Source organism: Amia ocellicauda, chromosome 7 (genome assembly GCF_036373705.1).
Source record: "Amia ocellicauda isolate fAmiCal2 chromosome 7, fAmiCal2.hap1, whole genome shotgun sequence".
In the NCBI taxonomy this organism is placed as follows: Eukaryota; Metazoa; Chordata; class Actinopteri; order Amiiformes; family Amiidae; genus Amia; species Amia ocellicauda.
In genome coordinates this window covers 8,867,461-8,894,564 of record NC_089856.1, presented here as the reverse complement: position 1 = coordinate 8,894,564, position 27,104 = coordinate 8,867,461, and the positions used below count along the sequence as shown (strand labels likewise).

The 27,104-nt window shown below is 42.2% G+C and overlaps 1 protein-coding gene across 1 annotated transcript; it reads left to right on the top strand.

The window, feature by feature from the left end:
- The first annotated feature begins 1,351 nt into the window (after positions 1-1,351).
- Positions 1,352-21,551, top strand: LOC136753824 (peroxisomal succinyl-coenzyme A thioesterase-like). Its single transcript, XM_066710212.1, has 13 exons — positions 1,352-1,359; positions 2,142-2,215; positions 2,324-2,533; positions 3,657-3,750; positions 4,140-4,363; positions 6,582-6,757; positions 11,571-11,690; positions 13,707-13,789; positions 15,527-15,620; positions 16,127-16,207; positions 19,362-19,497; positions 20,679-20,788; positions 21,346-21,551. Exons 1-12 carry the CDS (start codon positions 1,352-1,354, stop codon positions 20,780-20,782), a joined length of 1,404 nt encoding a protein of 467 aa, XP_066566309.1. The 3' UTR covers positions 20,783-20,788; positions 21,346-21,551.
- The last annotated feature ends 5,553 nt before the right edge of the window (positions 21,552-27,104 follow it).

The following is a 27,104-nucleotide window of genomic DNA, read 5'->3' as shown; positions in this document are numbered from 1 at the left end:
GTCCACTATAATTACACTATGGGAGGAATAGAACTAGATGAAGTATCGCATGAGAAAGACATAGGAGTCTACGTGGATGGCTCACTTTCTTCATCTAAACAATGTGGGGAACCAATAAAAAAGGCAAACAAAATGTTAGGGTATACTGTAAAAATTTAGAATTTAGAACAAGGGCAGTAATGTTAAGACTGTACAATGCGCTAGTTAGAGCTCATCTGGAATACTGTGTACAGATCTGGCCACCATATTTAGATATTGCTGCTTTAGAGGCAGTTCAGAGGAGAGCAACCAGACTTATTCCAGGTTTGAAGGGAATGTCGCACTCGGAGAATCTGAGGGAACTGAACCTTTTCTGAACATGCACCCGGGGACACAAATGGAAATTGGTCTTCAAGGCATTCAAGACAGAAAACAGGAGACACTACTTCACACAGAGTTGTCACAATCGGGAACAAACTCCCCAGCGATGTGGTTGAAGCTGAAAATTGGGGATATTTAAAAATAGACTGAATAGGATCTGGAGAGGATCCTATTAATGGACACCAAACGAGCATGATGGGTTGAATGGCCTCCTCTCGTTTGTAAACTATCTTATGTTCTTATGTTCTTATGGCAGTGGGGGTGTGGTATTGGAGTAAACTCCATAATCTGAGTTGGATTTTCATGCATAGTGGGCCATCATGTTATGTTATTGCTTTTGTGATGTGGTCAGTCCAACTAAAGGTCACTGATCCACTACACAGACTGGTTCCAAAGTAAAAGCAGCCCATTTAAAAACTGAATAAAAACAATCTTGCCGAGCTGCGGATTGGGCAGGGTTTCATATGTAGTGAGCAGCCAGAGGACCAGTGAAGAATCCCCTTTTAATTGCTCTCAGAAAAATCAAACTGTAGAGTAGATTGAATCAAACAGAGTCTTTATTCAAGCTGCTTGGAGAAAAGTAATACACACAGACATGCAGGTCTCTGTCCTTACTTCCCTAAAATCATGGAGCTTACATGATGTTATATACATATTGCAATATCCTGAACAGGGTGAGATTGCACCAATAAGGGGGAGACAACTCCCTTTCTTATGATATCCCTACTATCTTCCTGATTAAGCTTAAACACAATATTTTCTAATTTATGCCCAAATATGGAGACATATGTGACCATTTCGTTATTTATTTTCCACACGTATCTAACGCATTTCTAGATAGGTAGAGGGGGGTCGTGTGCCCACTTCCCCATCTTCTTGTGGTTTTACAGAATGTACGTTCTGTACTAAATTTGTATTGTGTGTCTGCAGAGAGATGCATCTGGTACAAACCGGTAGAAGCTGGTCTCATTATGTGCTCTTTAGTAACCTCATGTACGGGTGAGGTATTTGGGGCCTCTTCAACCAGTAAGCCCAGGGTGTGTAATAAAGTAATAAACTAACGGAGAACAATTTTCCCCTTTAGCACACAATCCCACCACCTCTTTAGGAATGTTATAAAAAAACTACATATAGTGGTCATCACTGGTCCACTGAACCAGTGCACATTGTTCATGCTTGTAATCAGATGTACTGTGATAATACAGAAGCCGAGCATTGCAAAGTGAGTAGCTGAAACTACGGGAGTAATTGGGGTCGTAACATCAAAAAAAGAGCAGCACTGCATCCCTGAGAAAACATGTCTGAAAATGTCTGCCAGAAATGGCATAGACCATGCAGTCTTCATTTGGTGTCAATCAAATCTTTGCTATTTTGAGAAGGTGAATTAACTCGTAAATAAGTGTCATTTTTTGGGTGAACTTGGCCTATAATATAAAAAAAACACTAATGTTGGATAAATTACCATACCTGTTTGTTGCCAACTCACCAAACAACACTTTTATCCACTTACTTGGTCCTATACATAATGAACCTGGTAATGTGTACATCACTTGTGGTGCATTTTACTTCCTGCAGATGCTTTCTCAGGGATGCACCAGACTTTCACCATGTCATCCTGATCCAAGGAAGGATCAATACCAATATACCAAAGGTATAATTCTTCTCCAGTATCATTCTACTATCTTTGTCCCTTGTGATTCAGAGAGTATCCTGAGGCCCAGGACATTGGTGTGCATGCTCAGCACCCCAAGGACAATGCGTGCTCTCCTGTTGTGTCACAGGGTATGGGAGGGGCTTTCCCAGTCCATCCATGCCTGCACCCTCCCCCGCTTCAAGAAGACCAGCGGTATCATGGGTAAGGGAATTACGAACATTGAAATTAAGCATTGAGACTGGGCAGCAGGAAGAGTGAGCAGCAATTCAGGACTATGGGTGGAATATTATTTCGTCCTCCCTTCAGCAGGTGCAGTCCGTAATAAGAGCGCACAGAGCACCGCCCCGCTGCTGACTGCCACGCCCAGCCGCGCTCTAGTGGACCAGCCAATAGAAATTGGGATCCAGCATCTGCCTCCGGATAAGCCATTCACAGTGCGGTCCCGCCTGCACAGTGAGGACGGGGAGCTGTGGGAAGCATTCTCACACTACCGCAGCGACCAGAAGGGCACTGTGATCTGTGAGTACTTCATTGTGCACTTTACCTGTGCTACCTCCTCCCACCACTAAATGGCAATAGCTTTAAAGAGGTGGATTGTGTGGAGTTTGTTGTTGAACTCAGGTTTATAATGAGATGCAGTAATGTCGCTGCACTGTGGCATGGGACACCAGTGTTTGATTCTCGCAGTGGCTGGAACCCCCCAGGATGTTACAGTATATTTGTATAACATGCATGGGGTAGGTCTGTGATTAAGTGCTGATAGCTCCAACTTGGGACCGCAGTTCTCGTACAGCGGATCGGTGCTGGGCTGTGGTGTTGGAGGTCCCACTCCTCCGTCTGAGCATGACATTTTATATTTTCTTTAAAATAATTCAGACCCATGTCAAATTAAATGTTTAGTCTACATAATTGGTTTGAGAACTCGTTTGGGAAAGAACATGTGCAATGAGATGTATTTTTTTTTGCTGCAAATAGATTTTCATGCACAATTGTCTTGTTAAAAAACACACAATTATTCTGAAGAAAAAATATTATCTACTATGCTACTCAAATATTTAGTTGTTGTTCAATATAATGCACTGTGAACAATTGCTCAGATTTCCTAGATGATGCGATGCCCGGCCCACTTTCCTAACTTCACTTCTTGTTTGGTAACATAACAAACATAATCCTTAAATTTATCCTTAACAAAAGCTGGGGGTGAGCTAGTTTACCACTTCTTTTTTCATTGCAACAGGTACTATTGTAGTTCACAGCTGGGGATGCTCTCAAGATAGTACCATACTGCCTAGTATGCAATTTAGTATGCAGCTCCATACTAACTCTGCATGTTTATTGCAATTGACCCATAGTCGGCTTATTCCAACTACAAGGCTTGGTGCACTTTGTTACAATTCCAGACCTCCAGTATTTTGGTTATTGCAGCAGTGCCTGTTCATTTCCACCAGTGATCACATCCCCCAGTTTAATCCTAAAGTAGTCCTTGGTGGATACACTGTCAGTACCTTCAACAGTGTTGAGCACTCAATGTAATGCCTCATTTTCGAACATGAATCCCACATACTGAATAAGGTTGTGTTTTTGGGCATTGTGTATTTTGGGCAGGGATGGAGGTGCTAAACTGTGCAGCATCTTCCTTTAGTGTCCCGGGACCAGTCTTTGGGAGGTTCATACAGTGGCCTGGAACCCATGGGTCTGTTCTGGAGTCTGCAGCCTGTGGGGGTAGAGGGCCTGAGGTAAAGGGTGTGCGATTGTGTCAGTCTCTGTCAGTCAGTCTGTCTATATTTTGGTCAGTTTACCAGTCAGTTCACCAGTCTCAGTTAGTCCTCCTGTCATTGCATCAGTCAGTGCATCAATCAATCTGCCATTTAGTCAGTCAGTCAGTCCACCAACTATTGTAGAGTAAATAGCTCTACCTTATTCAGGTCTGTATTGGCTATAATTACACAATTTTCAAATTGTCGTTCTTAGGGTGTTGATTTAGACTTGGAGAGGTCAAATGCATCAGTGTATTTTATTTGTAATTTACCTTTTCTCCCCCTGACCAATTACAAATTAGATCTTTAAGTGTCTGTTTATGATGAGGGCTTGGCAAATGCCTGATTAAGCTTTCTTGGTTTTTCAGGCTCAGGAAAAAATATGTGGAGACTCCATTCACAGTGGAGGTATCTGTGCTCAGTGACCATGTTCGTTCCTCTGACTCCCCAGTGGGCTGCCATGTTGGTCAGGGGCTGGAGGAGGGGGCAGTGCTGGCTGCAGTGAATGTGGAACGCTGGTACATGGCACCAGGAGTGCGCAGGGTGGAGGTGCGAGAGCAGGGGTTGGTGGGCACCCTCTTCTTGCCTGCAGGTGAGAACTGGGAGGGGGCACTGAGGAGCACTGGCTCCTGTTTTGGTGGGAATTTGTTGGTGAACTACCTCGTAGATTGACAGACTGACAGGTAAAAGTGCCTGTCAATGGTGGGTTATTGTCCTTTGTATAGATGTCACGATACATTGATAATACTGTAGATCATTCATATCAATGATAATGCTACAGTGTTCTAGTCTATGAAGGAAGAATCATCTGATTGGACCGGAGTGTCAACCCTGTATTCATTCCCCACTGCATCTTTGTAGCCAATCCAGAACTCACCTTGGAAGTGGGAGTGGGAGGTGGGGGGGAACTTGAACAGGTGAGATTGATGGAGTTAAATAGGTAGAGATTTGACTGGAAGATCTTGCTTGAGAGTATTTACAAATGCATTTGACCCCTATATTGTGTTTAGCAAATGCAGATACAGTGAGGGAAAAAAGTATTTGATCCCCTGCTGATTTTGTACGTTTGCCCACTGACAAAGAAATGATCAGTCTATAATTGTAATGGTAGGTGTATTTTAACAGTGAGAGACAGAATAACAACACAAAAATCCAGAAAAATGCATTTCAAAAAAGTTATAAATTGATTTGCATGTTAATGAGGGAAATAAGTATTTGATCCCCTATCAATCAGCAAGATTTCTGGCTCCCAGGTGTCTTTTATACAGGTAACGAGCTGAGATTAGGAGAACTCTCTTTAAGGGAGTGCTCCTAATCTCAGCTCGTTACCTGTATAAAAGACACCTGTCCACAGAAGCAATCAATCAATCAGAATCCAAACTCTCCACCATGGCCAAGACCAAAGAGCTGTCTAAGGATGTCAGGGACAAGATTGTAGACCTACACAAGGCTGGAATGGGCTGAATTGGTGAGAAGGTGACAACAGTTGGTGCGATTATTCGCAAATGGAAGAAACACAAAATAACTGTCAGTCTCCCTCGGTCTGGGGCTCCATGCAAGATCTCACCTCGTGGAGTTTCAATGATCATGAGAACGGTGAGGAATCAGCCCAGAACTACACAGGAAGATCTTGTTAATGATCTCAAGGCAGCTGGGACCATAGTCACCAAGAAAACAATTGGTAACACACTACGCCGTGAAGGACTGAAATCCTGCAGTGCCCGCAAGGTCCCCCTGCTCAAGAAAGCATATGCACAGGCCCGTCTGAAGTTTGCCAATGAACATCTGAATGATTCAGAGGAGAACTGGGTGAAAGTGTTGTGGTCAGATGAGACCAAAATCGATCTCTTTGGCATCAACTCAACTCGCCATGTTTGGAGGAGGAGGAATGACCCCAAGAACACCATCCCCACCGTCAAACATGGAGGTGGAAACATTATGCTTTGGGGGTGTTTTTATTCTAAGGGGACAGGACAACTGCACCACATCAAAGGGACGATGGACGAGGCCATGTACCGTCAAATCTTGGGTGAGAACCTCCTTCCCTCATTGAAAATGGGTCGTGGATGGGTATTCCAGCATGACATTGACCAAAAACACACAGCCAAGGCAACAAAGGAGTGGCTCAAGAAGAAGCACATTAAGGTCCTGGAGTGGCCTAGCCAGTCTCCAGACCTTAATCCCATAGAAAATCTGTGGAGGGAGCTGAAGGTTCGAGTTGCCAAACGTCAGCCTCGAAACCTTAATGACTTGGAGAGGATCTGCAAAGAGGAGTGGGACAAAATCCCTCCTGAGATGTGTGCAAACCTGGTGGCCAACTACAAGAAACGTCTGACCTCTGTGATTGCCAACAAGGGTTTTGCCACCAAGTACTAAGTCAAAGGGGTCAAATACTTATTTCCCTCATTAACATGCAAATCAATTTATAACTTTTTTGAAATGCATTTTTTCTGGATTTTTTTGTTGTTATTCTAACTCTCACTGTTAAAATACACCTACCATTAAAATTATAGACTGATCATTTCTTTGTCAGTGGGCAAAAGTACAAAATCAGCAGGGGATCAAATACTTTTTTCCCTCACTGTAGCTCAAGTTACAGAAATTAAATACTTCTCCACAAAATGTATTATCAATTGTAAATGCAAAACAGACACATGAAAAATCTGTAAGAGCAATGTAATTTGTGTTTTAAATCATTGGATTTATCTTTTAATAGATTCTTGGGTTCATGTGAAAATACTCACAGCTTTAGACAGACAAATAGGCAGTTGTCCTTTCTTACCTCATCTCCCACTCTCCCTCCTCCCCAGGTCCAGGACCATTCCCTGCTGTGCTGGACATGTGGGGGATGGGCGGAGGGCTAAGTGAGTATCGCGCTGCCCTCCTGGCTTCTCACGGATTTGTCACTCTAGCACTGGCATACTGTGGGCATGAGGAGCTGCCCGGGCCACTGCACACCGTGAATGTCGGGGAACAGTACTTCGAGGTAAGTGAGAGAAAAGAGGAAATAATGAGAGAATATGTGAGGAACTGAACTGATGCAATGTTCAAGTATTGAATCCACTACAACCGACTTATACACAGATCACCTGTTGATCTACAAGAATGCCCTCTCAGCTGCCAGAACATTATACTACTCTAGCATCATCAATTCTGGTAAAAATAACTCAAAAGTCCTCTTTCCACAGTAAAACGTTTACCCAATAACTTCCCTTCTGACCCCTCCCCTGAACAATGTAACAAGTTCCTCAACTTTTTCCACACAAAAATCCATGACATCCACCAATATCTATCAAAATTGCATTGTCCTCCTGATGATAATCTGTCTTGGATGAACACCTCACAAGGCTCAGCCTACACTATCTGTCTCTCTGATTTCACTCTAGTCACTGAGCATTCCATCACCTGAACTTATCTGTAGATGCAAATAATCTATTTGTCTAATTGACCCCATGCCCACTAGCCTGCAATTTCTCCTCTGATAACTGGCATAATTAATTCCTCCCTCACTACTGGCATTGTACCTTCCACACTTATTTCCATCCTTAAAAAATGGAATGCTGACCCTGATGACCTGAACAACTTCCGTCCCATCTCAAACCTTTCCTTCCTTTCCAAAACACTTGAGCGGGTTGTGGCTACTCAGCTTCAACTCCATCTCGGCTCCAATAACCTTCATGAACCATTCCAGTCTGGTTTTCGCTCCAAACACAGCACTGAAACAGCCTTAGTAAAAATCACCAATGACCTTCTCTGTGCAGCTGACTCAGGGGTACTATCCATTCTCATCCTTCGTGACTCGAGTGCAGCCTTTGATACCATTTCCTATCCACTCGTCATAGAAAGTTTAGCTGGTGTTGGTGTCACGGTTGTTGCACTCTTGGTTTTCTTCTTACCTCACTGGCTGTCAACAGTTTGTGCAAATTAAAAAACAAAGATCAGGGTGTGCAGCTGTTTCACAAGGTGTCCCCCAGGGGTCAGTGTTGGGACCACTTCTTTTCATAATCTAACTCCTACCGCTGGGCAAGATTATGCATCATCACAAAGTCAATTTTCACTGCTATGCTGATGATAAGCAGTTTTACATCTCCACCAAACCCACCATTCCCCTCCCTCCCACAAGATATTAGGAGCTGGATAAGCTCGAACCTCCTCAAATTTAATAGCAACAAGACAGAAGTCATGCTTATTGGCTCTGTCTATTCTTTCTAAACAGCACAACCTTAGTATTAACATTGATGGTTTTTCAGTTCCGCTAAAATGTTAAAATGGCAGTTCAAAAGCCTTGGTGTCATCTTGGACAGCATGCTCTCATTTGAACCCCATATAAAAGCCATTACCCGGACATCTTTTTTCCACCTCTGCCTCATCTCCAGGCTTCGTCCTTCATTGTCACACTCCAGCACTGAAACCCTTATCTATGCCTTGGTCACTTCCCAACTGGACTACTGCAATTCTCTCCTTACTGGTATCCCTATTAAACTCACCAATAGACTACAATTGGTCCAGAACTCTGCTGCCAGAATACTCACCTGCACTAGATCATCTGAACATATCACACCAGTCCTTATCCAGTTACATTGGCTCCCTGTGCACTACCGTATCATCTTTAAGTCGCTCCTCCTTACTTACAAAGCCCTTCATAACCTGGCATCTACCTACCTGTCAGACCTCATCCCAGCCTCTGGGCAGCCTCTGAGCAGACACTCTCATCTCTTTTAAAAATCTTTTAAAAACTCACCTTTATAAGAAAGCCTACCTTCTATAGCCCTATGGCTACATTTTAGCTGATGTTTCCTTTGTAACTGTCAGTCCCTATGTATTTCTCCATCATTTATTGTATTAATTTATATAGGTCAACTTTGTGTAAGATGTCCTTGAGTATGTAGAAAGGCGTCCCCCAATTAAAATGTATTATTATTATTATTATCATGACGTAGAAGAACAGTTGTAGTGCAACTTCGTATCTATTCAATCAGTATTGTTAATTAATCTAGACTGATTTAACCACAGTCCTTTTTCAGAGCTGGTTGTTTTGACCTTGAGAAAAAAAAATTATATACAGGGCCAGATATTCAAATTTCATGCAATTTCCTCGCAAAATGTGTGCCTCACAAGAAAATGCAATTATCCCCCAAAAAAAGAGAAATTCTAACATGTCACAAATCTTTGCACGACATTGGAACATAGCATTTTTTTCCTGTGCCCGTGTTGCATCTTGAAAAACCACCTGTGCACTCCACAGTAGACTTTTATTCCCACTGTTTGAGACAGCTTTGCACTCTTATTGGATGAATGCTCTTTGCAAATATTGTGCAAAATCAATAGCACTATGTGCATGTGTAATGGAATACATTTGCATCTCATGTTTCCAATTGCAGAGTAATTAACATATGTTAATAGAGCCACAGCATTAAAGGATTAGAACTTTGCTGGTGGATGAATGAAGGCAGTGTCCTGGACACAGGCGGGTGCCATGTACAGTGCATCCGGAAAGTATTCACAGCGCTTCACTATTTCCACATTTTGTTATGTTACAGCCTTATTCCAAAATGGATTAAATTCATTATTTCCTCAAAATTCTACAAACAATACCCCATAATGACAACGTGAAAGAAGTTTGTTTGAAATCTTTGCAAATTTATTAGAAATAAAAAACAAAAAAGCACATGTATATAAGTATTCACAGCCTTTGCTCAATACTTTGTTGAAGCACTTTTGGCACCAATTACAGCCTCAAGTCTTTTTGAGTATGATGCTACAAGCTTGGCACACCTATTTTATGGGCAGTTTCTCCCATTCTTCTTTGCAGGACCTCTCAAGCTCCATCAGGTTGGATGGGGAGCATCGCTGCACAGCCATTTTCAGATCTCTCCAGAGATGTTCAATCGGGTTCAAGTCTGGGCTCTGGCTGGGCCACTCAAGGACATTCACAGAGTTGTCCTGTAGCCATTCCTTTGTTATCTTGGCTGTGTACTTAGGGTTGTTGTCCTGTTGGAAGATGAAACATCACACCAGTCTGAGGTCCAGAGCGCTCTGGAGCAGGTTTTCATCAAGGATGTCTCTGTACATTGCTGCATTCATCTTTCCCTCGATCCTGACTAGTCTCCCAGTTCCACCATGCTTCACTGTAGGGATGGTATTGGCCAGGTGATGAGCGGTGCCTGGTTTCCTCCAGACATGACACTTGCCATTCAGGCCAAGGAGTTCAATCTTTGTTTCATCAGACCAGAGAATTTTGTTTCTCATGGTCTGAGAGTCCTTCAGGTGCCTTTTGGCAAACTCCAGGCGGGCTGTCATGTGCCTTTTACTGAGGAGTGGCTTCCGTCTGGCCACTCTACCATACAGGCCTGATTGGTGGAATGCTGCACAGATGGTTGTTCTTCTGGAAGGTTCTCCACTCTCCACATAGACACGCTGGAGCTCTGTCAGAGTGACCATCGGGTTTTTGGTCACCTCCCTGACTAAGGCCTTTCTCCCCCGATCGCTCAGTTTGGCTGGTCGGCCAGCTCTAGGAAGAGTCCTGGTGGTTCCAAACTTCTTCCATTTACGGATGATGGAGGCCACTGTGCTCATTGGGACCTTCAAAGCCCTGTGTCCGTGCTCCATAGGACATAAACAACTGGTCCGAGTGGCGAATATCCTTAGTGCTTCCAAATAGCACCTGAGGGAGGAGGAGCCCCTCACATGTGCAAGATCTCTGACGACAGACTGAGGCTTAGGCTGAGCAGCCAGGCCTCAGATTTACTGACGCTCTTGCACTGTGGAAGAGCCCTGAAAGCAAACTCCCACTGTGGCTAGTCTAAGTGACTTTTCATGGCAATACACAATTTGCCAAAGCAAAAGTAAACTGCACAGTGTATCCAGAGTACACAGTCAGTACAGTCACCACTATCAATACTGTTTTCCCAAACAGTAAAACAATACTTAACTTAAATTACAGCAATATGTAATGTAAGAAAGAAAAGCTTTCACTCATATGTCTGGGAGCGATGCCAAGCACCACCAAGGGGCACAGAACAGAAATGCTGTGTATCCAAACACAGGAGTGCAGGAGTACAAGATTTCAGTAGTTTAATTCCTGAAAAGTGTTGCACGAAGGTGCTGCCGAAGATTGTGGACATCTTGCGAGTGTGCCTTTTAATGTTTAGATATGTGTCATTAGGGAAGGGCCCATAAAAGTAAATTAGATTGTTCGACTTGAAAGCGTCTTCCAGTGCATCGCAGTTTTGCAATTCGACCAGTTCGACAATTAGTTGTCATGTAACTTTACATTTCCTGACCATTTCACTTAATGAGGTGGAATAATTCAGAGGGCTGGTCAAAATGTATTGCCAGCATGGTTCAGGAGGTGGGTCAAAATGTAAGAGAAGGATATGGATATGGCCCGCGGGCCGTAGATTCGGGACCCCTGCTCTACACTGTTCTTGTTCATCTATGCTATACTTTACTGACTACTACACAGATTTTTATTGCTACAGAACTGTACACTATTTCTCTGAACCTACACTATTATTGCTTTACACAGTACATCACTGCTTCACATACGTTATTACATCTACAATATGCTATTACTTTTACACATACACTATATTATTATATTATATTACACTATAATACATATACTATATATTATCTGCATACACAATACTGCCACGTCTTCACAATTACTGCTACAAATTCTATCCTTCTCTCCAGAATGCACCTTGGTAGGGGTTTCGTGTTAAAGAACACAGATCACAATTCTCATCAAGTCCCAGCCAGTTGAGAGAGTCAGGGCTCTGTGTTTCTGTCCACAGACTGCCATGGGACAGCTGGATAGACACCCCCAGGTCTGCACGGGAAGGGTGGGCGTGTTGGGCCTGTGCTTCGGGGGGTACCTTGCCTTGCGCATCGCCATGGAGATGCCCAACATCTCTGTGAGTACCAGTGAAAGATATGAGAGAGAGAGAGAGAGAGAGAGAGAGAGAATATATTAATTTCTCTTGGCAGACACCTTAGCAACTTAGTTTACATGAGAAACATTTATAAACATTACAAAGTGCTGTAATACAATCAGTACAATACACATACATCATAATATAATAAACTTATGCAGGTAAAATAGTTATGTCCTGGATACATATGTTAAGGGAGAAGGTCGGCATAGGAAGTTGCAGTGAAACAGAAGATGTGCAAAACATGCATAAGTAAGAAGGAGCATAAAGAAGAATAGTTTAGTAAGAGTGCATAAGTGTAAAAGTGTGGTGTAGCCCCGAAGACTGACCATTATGTAAAGGTCGTTCCACCATTTAGGGGTGAAGGACATCGGAGAGGGGGTTCAGCAAGTTGCCTGGCGAAGGAAGACCAGAATAGTCTGGAGGGAGTGAAAGGAGAGAGGAGTCCGTAGGTAGCTAGGTGTAGTCTGGTCAAGATGAGGTCTTGAACTAGATGCAAGCCGAGATCAGGAGGGAGTGGAGTAGTATGTTTGAATCAGGGCAGAGAACAGCAGATGAGTTCTGGATTAGATGGAGCAGTGATTGATAGTGTCATAGGATGTATAGAGATCAAGAGCAGAAGAGAGGGAGGCAGCATGAGCAGAGTTAAGAAAGGAGGCAAGTCGGTAGGAGACCTGGAGGAAGCTGCTGCTGGGAACATATGGAGGAGAAGGGGAGGGCAAAGATGGAGGAGAAGATGGAGAAGTATGGCAAGCCAAATTATCATTTAGAGATATCTGCAAATATTTCAAGATATCTTCAAATAATTCCAGATATATTCAAATATTTCAAGATATCTCTAAATCATTTTAAAGATATCTGCAAATAATTTGTATTTTTATTAATTATTTGCAGATATCTCTGATTTAAAGATATCTCATTTAAAAGTACATTTAGAGATATCTCTAAATTATTTGCAGATATTTTTAAATGATTTGGAGATATTTGCAGATATCTTTAAATGATTCAGAGATATCTTGAAATCATTTAGAGATATCTGTAAATTATTGAGATATCTTCAAATGACTTCCTGTTCATTTCGAGATATCTCTAAATCATTTTGAGATATCTCAGAGTGGATGCAGGGTGATGCAGAGACAGAGAGATTACTGATGGACCAAGACAATGATCTGAGGGGAGTATCAATTGAGAGTCAATGAGTGGAGAGGGAATTTTGGGGAGGGGAGGAGACACTTCTAGTCCTGTACTGTGGTTTCATTTGTTATTTAAATGTAGAAAATCCTAATAGTTGTGTGAATAAATGTATTTTCCATTTCAGAACAGAGATAGGGAGAAAACTTCAAATTCTAAGCAAATGTACTATTATCTTTACCACTACATCACTGCCCCATCTACACAGTTTAAAATCCACCCCCCCAACCAAATCTTACCCCACATTTGTTTCCCCATGAGAACAGTAAGATTATTATTATTATTATTATTATTATTATTATTATTATTATTATTATCATAATATATTATAAGATGACTTGCTTTGTGTAATAAGTGTATGTGGCTGTGTGCATGGAGTGTTGCACAATGGGAGATAATGATGGTGAAAACACCACATCACATTCCTGTCATGTTGGGCAGAGTGCAAACTCCTGCCCTGCATTTCGCACCGGCATAAAAGCCAACCACCTATAACACTCTGGGAAAAGTATCTGCGGGGAAAAGCATGAAGGGGAAACAGGAGTTCAAAAGAGGAATTGATGAGAGAGCAGAGAAGACTGACTGACTACCTGGATACAGACCCTACCTTGGCTGAGAATGACAACCAAAAATTACACTCTCTGTTGCTCTAAAACTACCTCGTATTACAGTAATTCAGAGCCACGACCCCAAAACGTGCATGGTTCACATCTCATGCCATGCTACAGTGTACAACACACTTCCTTCTTGCCATTCAAAAGAGGCGTTTGATTTCAATTGAATTGACAGTTTATTTTACCACTCTAGCCCAGGTGTGTGGTCGGAATCTCAGGTCCGGGGGGGCTGGGGATCAACATGACCAGGGACCAGACGAACGATTTTCTGAAGGAGTGAGTAATTGATTCAAGTTGGTATATTGAAAGCCTCCTGAAAACCCTAACTTTCCAACTGATGTAATTTTGGTCCACACCAACCCCACCCAGAGAACACAGTTTAATGAATGTTCTCTGATTGTTGCATAATAATGTTGTGTGCACATTCATAGACCCATCTCTGGAATTACATTTCTAATGCACTTCTATTATTCTGAGGATTGCTCTGTAGAGCTGCTAGTACACTGCATTGCCCATATTTATTTACATGGTTCAAAATGTTATTCAAATGTTTTTAGGCAACATTATATGCCTCAAGAAGGCAATGGTTTAAAATGAGTAGACCATAAAATCTTTCTTTAAATCTTTATTTGGGGAGTGCAAAAACAATGAGTAAACTATAAAATAGAATAATTAAATCTGCACAACTGTGAAGTAGTTTTACTTACTCCTTAAGATACTACTTGTCCATCTTTACCTAAATCAGTAGGCAAGAATGATCGACCACAAAATCAGGGATGTCAGTGGTGTCAACCTTCACAAACCACCTATTTACCAATGTTCAAAAATGGGAAGGGAAATGTTGAATGTAGAAATGGTGAATGTAGAAATGTAGGTTGTAGAAAACAATAGGATTTCAAATGTCTGTCCAGTAGTGTTATTTTGAATGAAGGACTGTCCTTGGTGAAGAAAAGTAAACCAGAAAACAAATATGAAGAACAAAACCAACACTAAACTGACCCAAAGCTTAAACAGGTAACAGGGAAACCACCAAAAAGATGTGCCAATAAGACCAAGTACAAATGAAAAGACATGTGCCTATGCATAGGATAGGCATAGTTTTAGGGGGGGACAGGGGTGATGCGCCCCCCCCAATGTTGAGAGAATGTTACATTGTCCCCCCAATAATGTGTGCCCGGCTCCATAGGCTCCTCCCAATTCTGAAACCAAACCTACGCCACTGGTGCACAGAGTTTGTCTAACAAAACTGTAGTTTCAATGTTATAGAAGTTGTAAACAGAAAAGCAGCCACTAACAATAGATCTTAAATAGAAATGAGAATGAAAGAGACAGCCTTATCTAATCAGCTTTTATACAGGTGCTGGCTAAATGGGAGTTCTGAGACTGGAGAGACATGGGGTTGAATTAACCAATGCGAAAGCAAGGATAAACTGTGGGTGGAACCAATGAACTGTAAGAAAGATAAACCTGGTCAGGCTTCTGCCCTAATTAAAGGGACAAATGGGTGAAATTTACTTCCATATAATGTATTATTATTATTTTTATTATTATTATTATTATTTTATTATTATTTATTTCTTAGCAGACGATCTTATCCAGGGAGACTTACAAAATATAAGAGCATTACAAAATAGCAATAATACATTATAAAATTACAGATAAAAACATAATACGATTACAAAGTTCAAAATTACAAGCAATAAGTGCATAGGTAAAATATACAGTTAATACAAAATACAAGTCCTGTGTCCTAGGTTGTAATACCTAATAAGTGCAGACAAGATGTAAAGTCATAGTTAAGAGCTAAGGGGAAGGAGGCACATATGTACTCAGTCATATATATGAATCATAAATATTTTCAAAATCCTTAAGAATTAAAATGAATGACAATTGTATTGGCCTCCAGTGCAGTCCTGTGCTTCAGTGAATCACAAGAGTGCTTTGTTATATATTACAGCAGGGTTTAATAGAGCACTTCTACATTTTCTCTCTCGCTCTGTCTCTCTCTCTCAGGAACCAGAAGCTCTTTCGTTTTGATGAACAAGGAAACGTCATCTTCCGAGGGATTACTATGCCCAGCAACGTTCCGCCCAATTACAAACTAAAGGTACCAACACACATTCACCAATACTGACACTGGCACACACTACCAACATTGGTACACAATGACACTGGCACATGCTGATGCACACTGGCACTTTGAACAGAAGGAATTACAGACATGAGATTTCAGGTGTTGTAAACCCTAAAGGGAACGTTCAAAAACAGTGCCAGCATCTACACATCAAGCTCATTTACATTTAACCATATAGCCAAAGCTGCTTCTCCAATCTTCTAGAAAACGTTCCGTGTTCTTGTCTTCTAAAGAGATTTATTTTTAAATTGATGCCCTGAGATGCAGACCTATTGTTAATATATACAAATATTATAAAGATATCGCTGGCCAGTACTTTATTGGCATTTGCGTGCTCAAGCCTGGCATTGTCATTCCCCATTGTAGTAATGTACAGTAAAAAGCCTGGCATGGAGAACAGACATGGATTCCAATTGTCTTGATGATACGTGTGTATGTGTGCGTGTGCGTGTGTGTGTGTGTGTGTGTGTGTGTTGTAGGTTGAGAGCCTACGCTGCCCCCTGCAGTTGATTGCAGCGGAGGATGACCAGTGCTGTGCAGCCATCGAGTGTATAGACGAGGTGAGGAGCTACTGCCACTGACTTCTACACACATGCACACACTATATGGGACTGTACTACACTTCACTGCATTGTACAACACCTAGCACTGCTTCCCTAGTGCACAGCACTGCACATATCCACACTAGCAGCCCAACATAATGAAACACTGTTACTACTACACACACACTAAACTGCCCTGGACTGCACTGCCCTGCACCACACACCACTGCACTATCATACACTACACTACACTACACTACACCTAGTACTGCTGCCCTAGTTCACTGCACTACAGTACACTGGCATTGTAGCACAATTACTACTACAAACACACAACACTAGAACTGCTACATACTGTTAGGTCCATAAATATTTGGATGGTGACACAATTGTCATCATTTTGGCTCTGTACGCCAACACAATGGATTTGAAAGGAAACAATCAAGATGTGCTTAAAGTGTAGACTTATGCGGCGCACCTGTTCCACTAAATGGTGCCCCACCCTTCACTCACAGCCACCTCACATGTTTGCACTCGGCGGACAGCCTGTATAAAAGCCTCCCTGATTGAGGGGAGTAAGAACAGCGAGACAGATAGACGGTGGTCTAGAGGACCAGGACCAGGACCAGGACCAGGACCAGGACCAGGACCAGGACCAGGACCGCAACGCTCTCGGTTGTGGAGTGCGGACATACCGGCTATGAGGTTACCAGCCGGTGGAAGTTTAGCCTCCGGGGGTGCTAAGGGTCCTTGCGGAAATGCCGTTTGGAGGAATGCTTTGCTGCTAGGCTTTATTCTCCTGGTGCTATTGTAGAGATCAACAAGTGACTGAATTTGAATTGACGCACAGCGATTGAGCGGACATTGAACTTCGGACTCGAGTCCGTAATTGGATCTACCTCCTAGGGGTGGGAACGAGGTCTCTCAACAGTGGATGGCACCCCAGACTCCGGACCAGGCAGCAGGAAGGGAGAGAGGAGCGCAGTAGAGGGTGAGGAAGGAATGTAAAACAACTATCTTCTGTGTGCGTGTGTGTAGCGTGAGCGCATCGTCTCTCTCAACCCATCTATCTTTTCTCTCCCCCCTTCTCTGTTTTGATCGGGACTATTTCTTTTTCGTGTTTTATTATAGCTGGTCTTATGCTCTTTGTTGTTGTATGGTTTTAGGATTTTAGCATAATTTTTGTAGTTTTTAGCTTTTGTATGGTTTTACTATTTTATCACCCAGGTAATTGAAGGTGATTAACTCTTTTAGATTAGGACTAAGCCCTGGGGATTAGCAGACTTTGTGCCCTGCCAGTTGCCCCTTCCCACCCCCCTTGTACTGATTGTGTCATAGATATCGTGCTGTGTCTAATAAATATATTGACTTCTTGAAGTCCGTGGTGTATGTACTGAGATCGCGCTGAACCTGTACGGGGAATCCTGGGTGGTGGCGAGTCCCCATCTTACATAAATCTTGGGTGGCATACTGGAACTGGGTTTGGGTTCAGTGATCACTGCCACCCGTGACAGTGGTGATGCTCTGCCAGGCCTGTACTGCCGCTGTCTTAAGTTCCTGTTTGTTCTTGAGGCGTTTTGCCTTAGAAATCAAAACATACAAATCAGAGATTACATTACATTAGGTGTGGCCAAATCAACTATTTTCTACCTTCTTAAAGAGAGAATGCACTGGTGAGCTCAGGAACCCCAAAAGGCCCAGATGACCTAAGAAAACAACTGTGGTGGATGACAGAATAACTTTCCTGTTGAAGAAAAACCCCTTCACAACAGTTGGCCAGATCAAGAACACCCCTCAGGAGGTGTATCTGTGTCAAAGTCAACAATCAAGAGAAGACTTCACCAGAGTAAATACAGAGGGTTTACCACAAGATGTGAACAGGAAGACCAGATTAGTTTGCCAAAAAACATCTAAAGAACCCTGTACAGTTCTGGAACAACATCATATGGAGAGATGATACAAAGATCAACTTGTACCAGAATGATGGGAAGAGAAGAGTATGGTGAAGGGAAGGAACTGCTCATGATCCGAAGCATACCACCTCATCTGTGAAGCATGTTATGGCATGGGTATGCCCTTGTAATTATTTGATGTGACTGACAAAAGCAGCAGGATGAATTCTGAAGGTTTTAGGGCTTTATTATCTGCTCAGATTCAGACAAATGCTTAAAAACTAATTGGATGGCGCTTCACAGTGCAGATGGACAATGACCCGATGCATACTGCAAAAGCAACCCAAGTCAGTCACCTTACCTGAATCCAACTGAGCAGCATTTCACTTGCTGAAGGCAAAACGCTCCAAGAACAAGCAGGAACTAAAGACGGCTGCATTACAGGCCTGGCAGAGCATCACCAGGGAAGAAACCCCGCATCTGGTGATGTGTATAGGTTCCAGACTTCAGGCAGTCATTGACTGCAAAGGATTTGCAACCAAGTATTGAAACTCACAGTTTACTTAATGATTATGTTAGTGGGGGGACCACATATAAAAATGGGTGTAATTCCTACACCGTTGACCCAATTTGTATGTAACTACCCTCAAATTAAAGATGAAAGTCTACACTTTAAGCATGTTTATGTTGATTGTTTCCTTTCAAATCCATTGTGTTGGCGTACAGAGCCAACATGATGACAATTGTGTCACTGTCCAAATATTTATGTACCTAACTGTATTGTACACTATTCATGGTACATACTACACTACACTTTCACAACACTATACATTAAACAAAGAGTACCCTACTATTATTAAGTAATGCTATACATTTTGTGTTGATTTTATTACTGCACTTTTTGTGTAAACCGTAAGTCTCTCTAGTTAATGGTGTCTACTAAGAAATAAATAGTAGTAGTGTCATAGTCATAGATTATTGTAGTCCTTGTTTCAGTTCAGCTCCTGTTTTGTCAAAGTGTCCAGATTGTGAGGCTGGTTCAGTGGTTCTCAACCCTGATCCCTCTGTCTGGTGGTTTTCATTCCAGCCCAGTTTTAACTGAGCAATTGCTACCAGTTAAAGAGCTGAACACAACTGACAAGGTTGAAATAAGAACATCATGAGTTCAATTAAGAGTGCAGTTGGGATGATCAACCCAGTGGACATTCCTGACCTCGAGTACCAGGGTGCTGAGCCACTGGTCTAGTTGGTAAATCTGATCTTACCCCTTTGTGTGCCAGATTGAAGAGAGGCTGGGGGCAGTGGGGAAGTCTGGCCTGTTGACCCGGATCCAGTACCCGGGCGCTGGGCACCTGATCGAGCCACCCTACACTCCCAGTGTCCGGGTATCTCTCTTTCACACCTACCCCAAGAAATGTATGCCAACCGCCGCCTCTCTCCTCAGTCCCCACATTACCCCCCTCTCCCACACACTCTCGCTCCCAGTCTCCCTGTCTCTCAGATCTAACTACTATCCAGTGGCTGGTTGTATTAAACTGTATTAGACTAGTCTTAATTTGACTAGTCTAATGCAAGTTATTCAGCTGCATACAAATTATGATGAAAAAAAGTTAGCCTCCTCACCCCCAGTCTATCTTACAATTTAAGTGTCCTTCCATTGAAGCGGTTTGCCTGAGACCATTGTCACTGACAGGTGGAGACTCGCACTGGCTCACACACAAAACATGAGGACTCCTCCCCAAAGATTGGTCTGTTTAAGTTTGGAGGGAGGTCCTCCTCCAGAATGTGGAATTTGCTTTAGCATATTCTTCTGTTACAGACTTTTTTTTTTTGTCTTAAGTGTCTTAAAATACCCAGAATGCATTGTGTGATTGACTGACTAAGTAAGACCAGTCTAAGGAACAACTGTTCTTTGCAACGGTTTTAACTGAGAGTCTATCGTTAGTATAATTATATTCAGTCTTTGTTTATTACATGTGGTGATCTCTCCATCTTTCTCCCTTTCTCTCTTTCTCTCCTACCAGTCTTTATTACAATTATCCACTGTCAGTGGCAATGTTTATATGGAGCCTGACATTCCAATAATAATAATATGACTAATAGTTACATCGGAATACAAAACCCTCATAAACACGTGAATCGAAACAAACTATTCAGCTTGAGTTAAATTTTGATCCGAATGAAAGACATTTGATACTATACACCTTTGATAATGCGTTCAATAGAAGAATTTTTATATCTAACAGCCATGTAAGACTTTAATCCTACTTCTTTCTCAATCACAAACTATGGGTTCTTTCACCACATGTTTGTTAATTTGCATTGCACAGTGAAACTCAAAAACATGGCAAGGAGCAGAAATTGGTCTGCTGTGGATGTTTTCATAGTAACCTTGCTGCTGAAGGGTGTTCTGCGCATGTCGCAAAAATGTATTCCAATTACATCTCTTGTACATATTAAACTAATACATCCAATGGATTGCCTACAGTGCACATATAAACAGATCATTCAGAATCTTCAATTGGAATGAATTCATGATCATGACTTCTCAATGATCTCTCTCTCTCTCTCTCTCTCTCTCCCTCCCCCTCTGTCAGTGATGGCTCTTTGGGGCGGTGAGCTCCAGCCCCACTCTGTGGCCCAGGAGGACGCCTGGAACAGGACTCTGGGATTTTTAGATCATCACCTGAGGACAGACTAGCCTTTTGTAAGTATTGTGTAAATTTAGGAATAGGATTTTAGTCAACTGAACACATTTGTATTGTGGTTTTACAGTTATTCCCTGTGGGCTCAACATGTCTTCAATCTTCTTCACAGTTCCATGAATGAACTGTGCTGTAGTAAAGATGCCTCAGAAACCTGTATCATGGTATTCCCACAGTCCAGTTTAGTTAAGCAGTATGTTTTTGCCAGTGTGCTACCAGGCATAAGCAAGTATGCCACAGAATACAGAAATCTTTTTATATAATCTAATTATATTTTTTTGTATTTTAAATCAGGTCCTTCCAGATGTAAATAAGTCTGTATATCAACACAACCTCTAGAATCACACAGAAATGTAATTACTTTCAAGTTTATAATGTGCCGGAGTTTGTGCTGCACAGAATGTAGGTGTCTTTAGCTTGAGAACAAGTGTGGAAGCACAGTGAAGGTTTGTGCAACCTATAGGAAAACACTTGAAGTTGAACAGTGTTCTTTGTACAGATTCTATGATGCATTTACCAAGGTCCATTGTTGGCCTTTCTCTCTGCACTGCAACTTCAGAAAGAGCCAGGAGACCCCTCAGCTGTCATCCCTCTCACACCGAGACATGAGCTCTAATGGCTGGGGAGCTGAGGAAAGGGTGGCGGCTCCTCTAACTGAAAGACACATGTGGAACCACATCACAGATCTACTCTAGCAGACTTGTGGATTCTGAGGAACATCTACTGCAGGAGTCTCTGTTCACTATTATAAGAATGATTAAAATAACCTGTATAAAAAAAATATGCAACTAGTCTGCTCAATTATTTAACTGTATCTCATGTTGTGAATTACAAAACTGGTTATCCAGTTAGGTTTCAAAAACGTTAGCATTGTGTGAGGTCCCAGGTGATGGAGAATGAACTTGTCACTGAATATAGTAACTGTCCAAACCTGTTCGCTCAGGTATTGTAGAAAGCGCCATGAAAGGTGTACAAATTGAGGCAACAGAGACAGCAACATTCTGATGGAAAAAAGTATTTTACTTTGGCTTTAGAGTCCAGAAAGATCAATTCAAGAAAACATTCTTGAACCAAAAATATTCCAGTACCCGGAGAAAATATTCCATAAATTCTACACTGCCTCTGTGTAGAACCAAAGAAAACCCACACATCCCATACTCATTCATAGATCAGTTGTTTCACAAAAAGCCCCTTCGCATAAAAACCATGTGCATTGAATAGACTACTTAAAGAAAACTGACATCCTCAGATCGTCTACCCATGACAGACTCTGACCTGAACAGAATTCAAAGGTGAATGCTGGCATTTTGAGTAATCACCTGCTCCTGTTTATATGCACGTATGTGTGTGGACTTGAAGGAGAGTTGGATTATGAGGTTAGATGGAGTTTTAATACTAAAATATAGACTAATCAACTAGAGCAAGAAAGAGGGAGAGAGGTGGATAAAGCGCAAAACTGTTAACGTCCTACTGTCCTCGTAACACACACTCACACATTAATGGCATTATGGTATTTTGGGTTTCAATTTTAAACACAGGATGACGTCTTCAGCCCGTTTATCACACATTGCGTTTTGCATGCTACAACCCAAGATTACATATTTGTGTGTTAGTGTTTGGCATGATGTGTGAAGTGATCAACAGTTGCTGGCAAACAAAATGCAACTTTCGGTTTGGGAGGGTTGAATAATGGTTGAACGTGTATTAAGATACAATTATGTCTTTTAACCATAATCTGCAGTGCTTTGTACATATGCACTTATTATGTTTATTTATATTTATATTCCATTATATATTTAAAATCTAAATATAGGAAAAAAATACACTTTTTCACTGCTGGCTGGTGTACTTGTGCAATTCCAGAAAAATATATGGATTGTAACTCAGACAAAGGGGGGTGAAATGTAATCTACAGACCCATATTGAATAGCTTATGGGGTTAGATGCATCAGATTTACATCATTGAAATTGTTGCTGGGCATCTAGTGGTGCCGGGGCACTTAAATATATATAATGCGCTGTACAACATGTGAGATGTATTTTCAATAAATGTTTAATTATATGTTAAAAAAGACAATCAAAAATAGTAGTGAAGCATTTTTTTGATGATATGCAACATGAAAGACAAACAGAACTAAAAAGCAACTGCTGAATAATTGTAGAATTACACAATATATCGCCTGTTATTGTTCCTTTTGGCATGTTTATCAAAGTGTACTATTTAACATTTTAATTACAAAAATATTGTATTATTGCTAAACATTAAACATTTCACATACAGTGAGGGAAAAAGTATTTGATCCCCTTCTGATTTTGTATGTTTGCTCACTATAATTTTAATGGTAGGTGTATTTTAACAGTGAGAGACAGAATAACAACAAAGAAATCCATAAAAACACATTTCAAAAAAGTTATAAATTGATTTGCATGTTAATGAGGGAAATAAGTATTTGACCCCTTCGACTTAGTACTTGGTGGCAAAACCCTTGTTGGCAATCACAGAGGTCAGACGTTCTTGCACATATGGTATACATAATTTGAATGTAAAGAACAGCAGAAAAAAGTATTTAAATGCTTGGAACTGTCTGAAATGACTGTCCGACGTCTTCTTACTCTGTCCTCTTGACACCTTAGCCCATGAGTAAGGATCACATTCCTGTGCTGGTGCAGCTGGTGTCCCTCTCACCACCAGCTGAGGGGTTACTTTGCGGAATGCTTGTCTGGGTGCAGCAGTGGTGGTCTTGATCCCCTGTGGAACTTTCAGCTGAAAGTATGCTGTACATCAGATCAGCTGGGCAAAGATGGGCATTCCATCATTATCGCTTAAATGTACCCTATCATGGCACCACAGGTCGGAGTTCCTTGCAGGGAAGTGATCTACAGTGGAGAGGTACCTGTAGGAAGAGTTAAATAAGCTACAGAGAATTGGCACACAAATGTGTAATCAAATGTGTAATAAAATAGCAAACAAAGGAATAAAACTTTACATTAAATAATTAAATGATAACATGAATTGCTTCATTCTCACCTCTCTCAGACTCTTAAGTTTCCTCTCTCCTCCTACATCACAAACCTACAACATGCGCCCTGGACGCTCTCCATTCCCACCTCCTCCAAGCAACTGCTCCTGATTTACTCCCCTTCATCTCCTCCCTCCTCAACTCCTTACTCCTCTCTGGGTGTTTCCCCTCTGCATTTAAACAAGCTGCTGTCATCCCACTCTTCAAGAAAAAAAACCCTGACCCCACCTCTCCTCAGAACTACTGCCCTGTCTCCCTACTCCCCTTCCTCTCAAAGACTCTCGAGCGGGCGGTCCACCGTCAGCTCTCTGCCTTTCTGTCCCAACACTCACTCTTTGATCCTCTGCAATCCGGCTTCCGCACAGCTCACTCCACTGAGCCTGCTCTCCTGGCAGTCACTGACTCCCTCAGCTGTGCTCGAGCGACCTCCCTCTCCTCAGTCCTCATCCTCCTTGATCTCTCTGCAGCATTTGACACTGTTGATCATTCCATCCTCCTCTCATGCCTCGCTGACCTTGGAATCTCTGGAACTTCTCTCACCTGGTTCTCCTCCTACCTCAACGACTGGACCTATGAAGTGACATAGCAAGGTTCCTCATCCACCCCCCAACCTCTCCTTAAAGGCATACCCCAAGGCTCCGTCCTGGGCCCCCTTCTCTACACTGTTCTCTGGGCCCCCTCATCACATCCCATGGTTTCTCCTACTACACCAATGATGCCCAGATCTTCCTGTCTTTTCCCTATTCTGACCCTCTCATCCTCCCTCTCGCATCTCTTCCTGTTAATCTGCTATCACCACCTGGATGCACTCGCACCACCTCAAGCTCAACCTCTCCAAATCGGATATCCTGTTTTTCCCCCACTCTTCCTCACCTTTTGCTGATCTCTGCATCTCGATCCCCTTGGAATCCACCACACTCTCTGCTTCTTCTTCCGCTAAAAATCTAGGAGTCACCCTCGATCCTGCGCTCTCCTACACCCAGCACATCACCACGCTGACATGCACCTCTAGATTCTTCCTGAGCAACATACGCCGAATCCATCCCTTCCTCACCAACTACTCGACTCAGCTGCTCGTCCAGTCACTGGTCCTCTCATGCCTGGACTACTGCAACTTCCTCCTGGCCGGCCTGCCTGCAACTACTACCTGCCCACTCCAGCTCATCCAGAACTCTGCGGCTCGTCTGGAATTCTCTCTGCCCGGATTCACACACGCTACTCCACTGCTCCGCTCCCTCCACTGGCTCCCGATACCTTGAGAATCCTTGACCTCCTTCCGGTGCTTACTCAAGACACATCTTGATCAGCGAGAGTGAGAGGGTAGTGAGACAGACGGTTGCTCCAGCCTGAAGACTGTGTTCTCAATAAAAGTTCCTGTTGTGGTTAACCCTGCATCCTCCATTATTTTTGCAGATTGGTGGTGAACTCCAACAACGATATGGCAAACAAAAAGCCTGTATCGTTTAAAGTATTATACTTTGTGCTGGACAGTTTTTGTGCGTTCCGGAGCCTGGAGCCGGAGCTAAGGTCATGGAGCTGCTCCACTGTTTCCATTAAACTCACCCAGATATTAAGTCCAGTTTTCTTAAATTAACAAAATATGTAACTTCATAGGTATTGTGTGTTGGGGGTTATAAAATCAGATCAGATTATTTTGTATTAATTTTAATTATATGACAGCTTCACTTTCTCACACCTCTCAATTTCTATAAGTGATTCTATAATCTCAGGGCATCTCTCATAACCACTTGCAAAAGAAGTAAAGTCCATTTTAACTCTAAAGTTTTAAGTATTTACAAATTATTTTATTCAAACCAGATTCTTCATCTCTTTATAGCCGTCTGTTATCTGAAATGTCCTGACTAGTTTGTCCAAAGGTTGACTGCCAGGGAGTTAATGTCACATGCTGGAGTCATGCCCCCTGCACCTTGTTTGCCACTTTTGAGATACGAAAATACCGGACCCCTAGTGGGGGGGGTTGCGAAATGTCAACCTAGGGGGGGTGGTGGCAATTAGACGATGCTAGGGGGTGGGGAGGTGTGGTTGAAGGCAAATTGTACACTGATAACATTTTTAAAGACATATTCAATACATTACAGTACTTAAAATAAACGGACATCTTCCAAAAATACTGGACAGGGGCTCAAAGTACATACACTACATGGTCAAAAGTATGTGGACACTTGCTCGTCAAACGTCTCATGCCAAAAATCATGGGTATTAATATGGAGTCAGTCCCCCCTTTGATGCAATAACAGCCTCCACTCTTCTGGGAAGGCTTTCCATTAGATTTTGGAACATTGTTGAGGGGATTTCATCCACAAGAGCATTAGTGAGGTTGGGCACTGATGTTGGGCAATCAGCCCTGTCTTTCAGTTGGCTTTTCCATTCATCCCAAAGGTGGGATGGGGTTGAGGTCAGGGCTCTGTGCAGGCCAGTCAAGTTGTTCCACACCAATCTCAACAAACTATTTTTGTATGGACCTCACTTTGTGCACGGGTTGTCATGCTGAAACAGGAATGGGCCTTCCCCAAACTGTTGCTTCAAATTTGGAAATGCAAAATCACCTAGAATGTCATTGTAGGCTGCAGCATTAAGATTTCCCTTCAGTGGGACAAAGGGGCCGAGCCCTGAGACCACTATTCCTCTTCCAAACTTTACAGTTGGTCTATGCATTTGTGCAGATAGCATTCTCCTGGCATCCACCAAACCCTGAAGATCTTAGGCTTGTGCGGCTGCTCGGCCATGGAAACCAATTTCATGAAGCTCCTGACAATCAGTTCTTCTGCTGACGTTGCTTCCAGGGGCAGTTTGGCACTCAGAAGTGAAAATGTCCATAATGTCAAAGTGAAAAATATGATCTGCATTTTTTTCTAAATTAATCACAAATACAAAACAGAAAAAAATTGAATGCATAAGTAATCACCCCTTCAGTCAATATTTGGAGTCGGGAGTTCTAGTCAGAATGTATTACGTGCATGGGAGGAACAGCGCAACACAAAACTCAAAGGATTGTAGGCTTGCATGACACTGTTCCCCAAGACAGAACAAAGCTTTTATATCCCCTCTAGGACATATGCCCAAGGGGCCTTAACATTTTACAAACACTGTCTGAACGGTCATTTCTAATAACTAGCAGTGATTTCATTGATATTCTAAACTAAGCCTTCCCATCTCATCAATATTATAATCAATACTTATGAATAATAATCATTAACCTCTACATTGCCAGTTGCATTGGAAAGTACTTTGCAGATAATACGTTGCAAGAAAGGAATGTGAACTGGTGATAACCAAG

Coding starts and splice junctions, on each gene's coding strand:
- LOC136753824 (XM_066710212.1), top strand. Junction 13,790..15,526: donor ACGAACGATTTTCTGAAGGA/GTGAGTAATTGA, acceptor TCTCTCTCTCAG/GAACCAGAAGCTCTTTCGTT. Junction 16,208..19,361: donor CCATCGAGTGTATAGACGAG/GTGAGGAGCTAC, acceptor TTTGTGTGCCAG/ATTGAAGAGAGGCTGGGGGC.